At 46.0% G+C, this 10,007-nt stretch overlaps 1 protein-coding gene across 3 annotated transcripts; it reads left to right on the top strand.

The window, feature by feature from the left end:
- The first annotated feature begins 2,088 nt into the window (after positions 1-2,088).
- LOC121110015 (spore wall protein 2-like) lies at positions 2,089-9,960 on the top strand. 3 transcript variants are annotated; one of them, XM_046926908.1, is made up of 8 exons: positions 2,089-2,171; positions 2,848-2,958; positions 3,179-3,269; positions 3,388-3,449; positions 3,606-3,699; positions 5,469-5,527; positions 8,351-8,423; positions 8,558-9,960. In XM_046926908.1, exons 2-8 carry the CDS (start codon positions 2,915-2,917, stop codon positions 9,425-9,427), a joined length of 1,293 nt encoding a protein of 430 aa, XP_046782864.1. In that variant the 5' UTR covers positions 2,089-2,171; positions 2,848-2,914; the 3' UTR covers positions 9,428-9,960. The 3 variants fall into 3 exon arrangements, with proteins under 3 accessions (XP_046782864.1, XP_046782868.1, XP_040552020.1); XM_046926912.1 differs by having other exon boundaries at positions 2,089-2,458; XM_040696086.2 differs by lacking the exons at positions 2,089-2,171; positions 2,848-2,958; positions 3,179-3,269; ... (1 more) ...; positions 3,606-3,699; positions 8,351-8,423 and adding an exon at positions 4,685-5,138.
- The last annotated feature ends 47 nt before the right edge of the window (positions 9,961-10,007 follow it).

The raw sequence follows: 10,007 nt of genomic DNA, 5'->3' as shown, positions 1-10,007 counted from the left end.
AGCATCCATCAGAGTGATGCGTGTGTCATCCCCAAAGGTCCCTTACTCCTGGTTTTGTTTCTCTAATGAATTTAATGAGAGTGCACTTGTGTACAATGAGTCCTATGCACGTCAGTGCCACTCAGCTGTTTAATGAAGGAAAATATTAGCCTAGCGTGTATTTGATCATTGCATAACAGCCAAAATAAACTAAACTCTATCCTCCTTTCCTGTATGATCTTCCCTCATCGAGGCTTTGAGTGTTTCGTGCTATCTTGAGGAAAGCAGTGGGTTATAATGGGTTTTTCCTCATCAGGTTTCCCAATACAAAAAGAGCTTTTGGAACAGAAAACAGTGTTTAACCTGGAATGGCAGCAATGCCTTTTTTGCTGAATATCACAGCAGAATTGCATGCTTTAATCCTGGTGCACAAGCCAAGGAGCATGCGGGAAAAGGAATTCCCTGCACTGATGCACCGTCTCCATTGGGATTTTCTCTTTCTGTTGCATGTTTTGCTGATGAGGAAGTTAGCTAGGACTGAAACTTGAAGAGGACATTGTTACCAACGGGGTGACAGTGCCACAGCATCATCAAACCATGCTGAGATCCCACTGGAGAGCCCCAGATGGAGTCATCCTGCTCTCATCTCAAAGAGCTTTAGCATCTGCAAAGGGAAACCATATAATAATATGCAATCTACATCCAGTTTTTTTGTTGTTGTTGTTGTTTTGTTTTTTTGTTTTTTTTTTGGAGAGGAGAGATATGCAAATTGGAGCACTTATGGCTTGGGATAGGTTTTTTTTCCTAGCTCACCTGCTCTACAAACTCCACCCTATCCCATCACGGACAACACAGCCAGCACTGAGACCTCAAGAGAAATCCTCATCGAGGTTAAATAAATCCACATAGGCACAGAAATAAATAAATAACTACATGAAATCCCTGAATATATGCCAGTCCCCAGCTTATAGAAGGCTTCCAAGAGCAAACAAGCCACAGCATGCCACTGTCTCCTGCTCCCTGGCCTGGGGCAGGCTCCCACCCCTTGATGACTTTTACTCATCCAGCAAGAAAGGTGGCTTGGGTGCTTCTTCTCTCTGTGGCGCAATGGGATCAAAGAGGATTCTCCTGGAGCCAGCCCTGCCTTGGGGTGTTTCCGCTTTGGCACCTTCCCAAGGGAAACACAGGGCCCCGCTATTTGCCCATATATGGGGCGATGCTGAAAAGTTTCCTTAAAAGCAAACTTTGCAGGCAACGGTCACCTATCTTGCCATGTAAAGTGCCCATTTAATAACTTAGATTGGAAAAGACTCCTAAGAGCATCGCGTCTAGCCAACAACCTACCACTACCAAGACCACCTTACATCGCGTCTCTTTTTAGCACCACATCTGTGGTGGAAGAGCTACTAACCCAAATCATAGAATATGGGACAGTGGCTAAAAATTTCCTTAAAAAACAAACCTGGGGGCAAAGGTCACATTTTGTGCCATGCAAAGTGCCCATAGAACCATTCAGGTTGGAAAAGAAACGATATTATCAAGTTCAACCATCAAAGACCAAGTCCCTGAGCACCACAACTGAGATGGAAGCATTCTGAAAGACCTGTAGCCCCTTTCCACCAACCCCATGTGCTGCTGATGAGGAGATCCTTTTGAGGCTCAGCTGCAAAGAGGTACTGGGTGGGAATCAGTGCAGGTGGTACCAATAGTTTTACCTGCGTGAATAGGGCTGGAGAGAGAGCAGCATGGGAAAATTATGGCCAGCAGTGTGTATGAAGCTTCAAGCTCTGCACCCAGTGCCTGGGTTTAAACACTTCTCTGAAGTCAACCGTGGGGCTCTGATGGGTAAGAAGCAAGCAAGAAAGTCTGCATTTTAGACTTCTAATTATCTGATAGTAGGGGTGAAATCCCCTGGAAGAGAAGGGGTTGCATAATGCTGTTTATTTCTGAAGCAATACAAAGTGCTTTTGCCCCCTTGCTAAAAGCATTCTGGCTAGGTTTACCCTTAAACTCATTCTGGGGGCTGAAAACTTCATTTCCCAGGGTGCATTTTGGGCTGGGAGCCTCCAATCAGGATCAAGAGAGTCTTAAAATAAACAGACTTCGGGGGGGGTGTTTTCTTTTGGGGGGAGTGGTTGGGTGGTTTTGAGCATGTTGTCCTGTGCTGGGTGAAAATAGTCCTACCAGCAGCTGTAAGCTCTCACAGCTCTACAAGGGCTGGTAAAACAGAAGTCTTCGAAGTGTTTGTTGTTTCTTAACAACTTTTTAGGGTGTCTTGTGGTTCTTTACAGCTTGCCCTTCAACCCTTGGAAAATTCACTCTTTTCCTTGATGGGAAGGGACCTTCAGGGTTGAGGATCACCTTAACATAGCTTGAATCAGAGCTTTATTTCTTGCATTCTTTTAGACCTTGAGTTTCAAGGGGGAAGCAGTAACTTTTAGGGGGGTTTTGCCTGCGCCAGCAGTAGGAAGGAGGGGAGGTGACTGTTGATAGTATCCTAATTGTGAAGTCAGATTCTAAATTGTGCACTTGCATTTTTGCTATATGTTATTATTATTTTGGCTCTGGTTTGTTTGTTTGTTTGTTTTTTGGTATATTCAGTGCAGTGGGTAACTTGTGTTGCATCTTCTGGGTGCAAATCCAGCCCAGCAAACAGTCTCCATCTACTTTTATGGAGCTGTTAATGTTGTATGGGGATTTATTTTAGGACAGAGTGGTGAAAATGAAGCTATCAACGTTTTAGGAGCTAAGTTTAATGCTTTGCTGCTTGATGGTCTTTTTGGAAGTTGAGCTATGGAGTGAGCGCTCAGTAGGGTTTCCCCTGAGAGCGTTGCTGGGATGTTGTCACTCATCTCCATCTTGTTGCAGTGTACATCCTTGGGAATGCTGCCTTAACTCTGTGTCCCATCCTGAAGAGCCAGCCATCAATGAAGCCATGGGGGTCTCAAGGACCAAGAAGACAAAGGACAGCAACAGTCGGTGGGCACCTTGGTGGGGTTTGGGGCTTTATGCAGTTGCAGCCAGTCCTAGTGGGCAGCTCATTCCTAAAGTGATCTACTGGTAAACCCTCCTAATAGCCCTTTTGGGGAGTGCTTTTTCTGGTAAGGTTATGCAGTGCAGCTGTATGCCATGACTTATTGTCACCAAGGTGTTTGCAGAGAGGTTGGCCTCTATGGGATAAATTTGTTATCATCCTCAGGAAGCAAAAGAGCAAGTTGGAGAAGGGGCAGGGGGTGCTGAAGACGACTCGGGTGAAGGAGCAACCAGAAGAAATACCATGCATGGGGCAGGTATGTGACAGCCCTTTCTATACTTGGGCATTGGAGATGATTCTTGTCTGTGCCTTGGTGTTTCACAGGCACTAAACCCATTGCATTAACTTCTCTGTTCCTTTCTTCTGGTATGTAGACAGCTGTGCTGAAAGGGAAGAAGGTCAAGGAGAAACCACTGCAGGAGAACACCATCAGTAGGTAACTCCTTAGCTGGATGGAAGGGTTGAAGGCATCTGTGGGGATGGGGTGGGAGCTGTGGGGCTTTGACTATTCCAGGTTGGAATCATTACTATCATTAAAAGAGTTTTTTTTATTAATTGAAAAGACATGTCTTCTCTCTTCTTTCTGTCCAAGAAGCTCTGTAAGGCATAAGGTTGCAGAAGAGAAAGATCTCAGCTCAAGCTGGCAGGATGGGATTCCGGTGAAGGAGACGGCTGCATCCTTGTTGGTATGTGGTGGTCTCTGTGCTGAGGGATTCAGAAACACTCTTAGTTTACTTTCAAGGGAGCTGTGGGGATAGTGTCCCGTAGCTTGCTGTGAGCCCACAAGAAGGATCCTTTGAGCAACTTCAATTAAATAAAAGAACTGGAGCTTGTGTACTCTACTAGTAGATGTGGGCGGCATTGAGGTTGCATTCAATGTATTTAGTGTCGATCAAGAGTGTGAGCTGGCCCTAATGGGAAGCACCATTGATGGCTCACCCAAGCATGAGACTGGGATAGGTCTCATCCCAACAGCATTCCTTTAAGTTATTTAGTCTTCGCTAATAGTCTTCCCTATTCTATGATTCTATGACCTGCTGCTGTTCTTGGGATAATGCTAGGAAGCATGTATCCAAGGCAATTCCCTGCATATCTTGCATTACCCACGTTAATGTATCTCACTTGGGTAGGGGTAGGTGGAGCCCTATCTCCATGCAGACCTTAGGAGAAGTTGCAGTACTTTGTATTGGCATCCAGGACTGGAGATAAATCCATGGATGTTTTCCCCATAGCAGAGCTATGGAAAAACCCCTTGGTGGGTTTTTTTGCTGTTTCAGGGATACTCCCTCCCATGCTGAGTCTCCATCTTTCTTGCAAATGGTGTTGACAATGTTGATCTTTCCCAATTGGAGCTGCGCCGCAGCCTTGAAACCTAAAAAGCATCATGGTCAATGTCCTGTTATTGCTACCATCCTCAGCAGCATTTGCATGCAGGATTTCTGTGGAAAAGCCTGGCTCCTGAACTGACCACCTAATTTCTGATGGCGGCTGCATGATTGTGAATCTGAGAGCAGACATATTCCCAGAGAACAGAAGTGCATATTGCCATAATCAACCTATAATTAACTCAGCTTTTTTTTTTTACCCCTTAATGAGTTAACCCAGCTGCTTCTCATGAGCAGCTTTCAAGAAAAATCCCTGTGTGGTTTTGGCCTCCCTTGAAAGCTTTTGGAAAGAGAAACTCAGGGAGTCAGAATTTCTTAACAAGATCCCCAGTGCTTGGCAAGCACTGAGAGAAGCTGGCATGAGTTTCAGGGCAGTGCATCGTTGGACATAGCCTTGTATGCTGGTTGGCAGCTTTGGGGTCTCTGAGTCCAACCTGAGCTCATTTGCTTCCAGATCCTGTCCTCATTTTTTTTTCCTGTGGTTTTGCTTTTTTCCTGCTTCCCTACTTCCTTCCCTACTGTTCCCTCTTGTATTTCCCACCTATGGCTTTGCCCCTCGCTTCTCTTTCCCTTTTGCCATCTGCTACAATGGCCATTTAATCTTGTAAGGAATAAGCTGGCCTGAATGCACATAAGCTGTGATTATAAGCATCTTTTTTGGAGCACTTCCATCCTTCTGGCATCCTGGCCCAGTGTCACCAGTAACAGCAGTACATCTAATAAGCATGAGGATAAGGCAGGTAATGTTTTTTTTTACTGGTTGTGCTCTACAAAATACCTTTTAGCATTGAAGTTAAGATATGGATTTCCAAACCTAATAAAACCTCAAAGCTGCCTCCGTGCTTGGAGAGATCAGGCTAATTTATGCCCACTGGTTTGGGCTCTGGGTTTCTAGAAGAGGTGGCTGAGGAAGAGGAAGGTGATATTCGTGGGATGCAGGGACCATGGCTTGGGTGGCTGCTGTCACAGGATCTGCATGATTGCTTGGGGGGCAATGCTGCTGTTGGGGTACCCATGCAAACTCTGCCTTTTTAACCCTGTCCCACATCAATGCTGTTGATCCCTTCCAGGAGGAAACCGATTCTACCCTCCACCAAGGGTCATCAGTGGGACTGAAGGACTCCTCCAGGTAAATCAGGCTGTTTTCTTGATGCTTTTTTTCTGTGGAGAGAAATAGAAACTTATCCTTTATCTCCTTTATCATTGAGACCACCCCACTATTCATGCCTTTATGGAGCTTGGATGCATATTGGTGCCTCTGGTGGCCCCCAGAGATGGCCAGAAAACAATGCAAGTAGAATTTGAGTGTGTATCCTGGGCTTTGGGTGGATGTGGGAGGTTCCTGTCCTGATCTGACCTTTCAAAGCATAGAAGGATGCTCAAGTCAGCAAGACACAATTGCTTGGCCGCACATACCTACATAAATGTGGAGGTAGGTGGTGAGGAAACACTGGGGGGACAAGCAGTCTCACAGTGCCTGGGAAAAGGGTGTTTCTGTCCCTCTCCCTGTGCTAGATCTGGGTAGAGATAGGAACCTGCATTCATAATGCTGGCCTTCAGCAGGCTAATCCTCTCCACCTTGTAGAGGCAGGGGCTTTCATGTCCAGTGAGAAGCCTCTAATAAGACCTTTTGGGGAAGGATCTCCTCTGAAAAGGCTGCAGGACTTTGCCTTCTGAGTCACAAATCAACCGGCTCCTAATAAGATTGAAGTGTGTTTTGCCAAGCTATTTGCACTAATGAGTTTAGTGAAAATTGTGCAATACTCCAAAAATGCATCCGGACTGGGCCATCTCCCTGGTGTTATTTCCCTGGAGCTGCTTTGGGCTGTGGGAAAACAAGTTTTTCTCCAGGGATTTGACTGCAAAGCCATACTCTAACTTGGCTGAAGGCCGTGCCTCCTCCATGGGGGAGCCTGGTGGGATGTGAGAGAGCCATTTAGGGTCTTGAGTTCGATATGTCAGGAAGCCATGAGGCATTGCTGGTCAAGAGTGGGAATGCTGACTCTGCGTAGGGATCTGAAAACAGAGTGGGAAGACCCCATCCAGTGGCTTGCTGTGATGAAGTGTTGATGCCAGCAACTAGGGTTTGCTCTGAATGAGCAGAGTTATTCCTTTCTGATGCAAAATAGGCTGTTGGTGCTGATCTCCAAGCTGTTGTTTTTCTGGGGCGTTTGCTCCTCCATCCTGAGCAACTTTGAAGGCTTTTTGGAGCCCTGGATTGCTATAGAGTCCTGTAGCCCAGTAACTTAGCACTGCTCTCCTAGAAATTAGTGAAACAACTCCCTTTCCTTTGTTGAAACCAACCTTGCCTGTTGGATGCTCTGGGATTCTTTATATAGGAAAGCTGATTCTTTATGGTGTTGGCACATACCACAGAGCTTCCAAAAATTCACCTGACCTCTTTGTTGACTGATAAAAACATTGCTGCTTTCCCCACCCATGTTGCTGCCAGTGGAGATCATGGATCTGGATGCTCCCTGTCATCCTGCAGCCTATTGATGAGGAAGTACACAACCCCTTAATCACACACTGATACTCTGTTCCCCTTGTTGGGAGGGATGTGAGGGTGTCTGTCTGCAAGTCCTCACAGTCATGGAAGCCCTGTCTTGCCCGAAGACTACCACTTCCCCCAGTGTTTCCATGATGCTCAGATGCCACCTCTATGCCCTACTTTAGTCACCAAACCCTGCAAAACTGTCCCATTCACTAGGCAGGGGTATTCTTGGAGATGACCATGGGCATGATGTGTCTATGCTTGATCAGGAGACCTTGTGGTTCTGCTCATTTGAGCTTTGTTGTAGAATTGTTTCATTTGGAAGGGTCCCTTAAAAGTCATCTAGTCCAACTTTCCCTACCATAAACAGAGACATCTACAGTTCAGTCAGGTGCTCAGAGCCCTGTTCAGCCTGACCTTGAATGTCTCCTGGGATGAGACATCCACTACATCACTGGGTAACCTATTCCAGTGCTTTGCTATGCTTATTGTAAACGAAAAACGCAAACAAAACCTTTTTCCTTGTATTCAGTCTAAATCTCCCCTCTTTTAGTTTGAAAGCATTTCCTCTTGTCCTGTCAGGGGAAATGTCACGCTGTAAGCTGCAAACAGGCCATCCCATTCCTACAGAGGCTGCTCTCTGCTGCTTTGGGTTGTCTTCATCTGCTGCAGCCTGGGGTGCTGCTGTGCTGAAAGTGATGTGAGCTTGTTCAGGAGCAATCCCTTATTTTTTTTCTCTATGTAAGATGCAGAGGCTACATCTTCCTAAAATTCTGGGCTCCCCAGTACAAGAGAGACCTGAATATATTTGATAGGGCCTAAGGAAGGGCCACAAAAATGCTTCATGACCTGCAGCAGCTCTGCTGAGAGGAGAGACTGAGAATCACGGAATATTGCAAGTTGGAAGGGACCCATAGCAAATAACTCCTGGCTCCACGCAGGACCTCTCAAAATCCAAATCCTATGTTTGAGAGCATTGTCACAACACTCCTTGAATTCCGACAGCTTAGGGCTGTGACCACTGCCCTTGGGAGCCTATTTCATGCCCACCACTCTGGTGAAGATCCTAACCTCTACATGACCCTCTCCTTAGAGTCACAGCTCCATGCCATTCCCTCAGGTTCTGTCACTGTCACCAGAGAGCAGAGCTCAGCACTGTCTTTCTGGGGAGTTGTAAGGTGCTATGAGGCCTCCCTTAGCCTCCTCTGCTCTGGGCTGAACAAATACAGTGATTTTTTTTTTGGCTGCTTCTCTTATTCTTTGCCTTTTAGATCCTTTCCCATCTTCATGGTCCTCCTTTGGATGCTCTTTAATAGTTTTATGTTCTTCCTGTTGTGCCTAAAATTTTGTTTCTGGGCAACCTGCTCACACTTGAGCAGGGCTTGGACCAGATAGACAAAGAGGTCCCTTCCAACCTCAGCCATTCTGCTATGAGAAGGGACTGTGTGTTTGTTACAGGTCAAAGAGTAAATCCCAGAGAGAGGGACCTGCAGTGGGACAGCAGCTCTCAGAGACAGAGGACAAAGTTGGGGTAGGAAAGCTGTGGGATGACCATAGTTCCCCGAACCCAATCTTGCATGGTATGCTCCTCCTCTGTGCATCTGTTTGCTTTGTCTCCTTTCCCAATATCAACCATTTTTCCCCCCATTTTTTTGCTTCCTGCAGCTCCTCAAGCCCAGTAGAGGTGATGATGGTGTGGCTGCATTCCTCTCTGGAGAGCCTGGGGCTTCAGGACTGGCTGTGGGGGTCACTGCTTTGAGGGAGAGTGTGGAGAAGGAGCTAGACCCACATGTCCCAATGCAGAAAGGGGATGCAAGAAACCTGAAAAGAAAAAAAGAAACAGAGAAGAAGCAAGAGCCAAAGAAGCAGAGGGAGAATTTGTTGAGGAAAGGAGGGAGCAAAAAAGATAAGTTAGAGGAAAGCCTTGGGAATGTGATGGAGGACATCGGGGAGGAAGATGGTGCTGGTGAGGACAAGAATTGTGGAGTCAGACAGAGTGAAGGCAAGCAAGGGAGCAGCAGCACACAGGGAAAGGCTGATGAGAGGGAAAAGCAGAAGGGGAGAGGGGAGAAGCGCAAGAAGGTAAAAATAGAGGGGGAGGAGAAGGAGGGGAGGAAGAAAATAAAGAAGGAGAAAAAGGTGGAAGAGCAGCAAGAGCTGGAAAGGTTGGGTGAGGAATTAGGAGTGGGAGATGCAGGGAAGGAAGGTGAAGGTGGAAAAGGACTAAAGGAGGAGGAGGTGGATGAACAAGGAGATAAAGGATGGGGACAGATTCAGAGCATGAAGGCCGAGGAAAAGGAGGTGGGGAGTGGAGAGGTGCTGGGGAAAAAGCAGAGCACCAAGGACAAAAAGCCAAAAGAGAAAAAGAAAGAGAAGGGGAAGAAAGATAAAGAGAAGAGCCAAGAGGAAGAGACCCCAAAGAAAACCCAGAAAAGAAAATCTAAGGATGAAGGAGAGGAGAAGAACAACAAAAAGGTTAAAAAGGAAGAGAAAGGGAAAGAAAAGAAAGAAACAGAAAACAAGTGGAAATGGTAAGCATCCTGCATGTGTTTGGCTTCTGAGCAGATTTAACTTGAATGTGATGAGGCTTTTAGTTTTATTTCATAGGATAAAACTGAAACATCTAATTTTAAATTGATATTTTTATTAACTCCCTGGCTGTATTTTCTTAAGTCCTGAACTTGATGCTTTGGGCAAGAGGAAGGGTGTGAGAGGTAATAGGAGGTCGTGACTATGTAATAGTATTCATATAATATTATGCTATATACTGCTATAGGAATACATACTCCTCCTGAACAGGCTTTGCTGATGTCCAGCCAAGCAAGAGAGGTGCTCATGGCTGGTGAAAGGAGGTGACCCACAGCAGCCTGCCACAAACCACTGAGCCTGGGCTGTATGGAGCTGCTGGGTATTATCCCAGTTATCCCAGACAGGGATCTTGTGGATATCACCCACATCATGCAATCATAGAACAACTGTGGTTAGAAAGGACACCTTAAGATCACTTAGTTCCAACAAACCCAGACCTTAGGAAACGATTTTGTGGAGCACAATGTGTTTTGAAAATAGATTTGTAAAAGAAAGAAAAAAAAAATCTGTTTCTTAAAAAGCAGTG

This window comes from Gallus gallus, chromosome 2, assembly GCF_016699485.2.
Source record: "Gallus gallus isolate bGalGal1 chromosome 2, bGalGal1.mat.broiler.GRCg7b, whole genome shotgun sequence".
Classification (NCBI taxonomy): Eukaryota; Metazoa; Chordata; class Aves; order Galliformes; family Phasianidae; genus Gallus; species Gallus gallus.
Note: the sequence above shows the minus strand (reverse complement) of the source record. Positions and strands in the feature narration are given on the sequence as shown.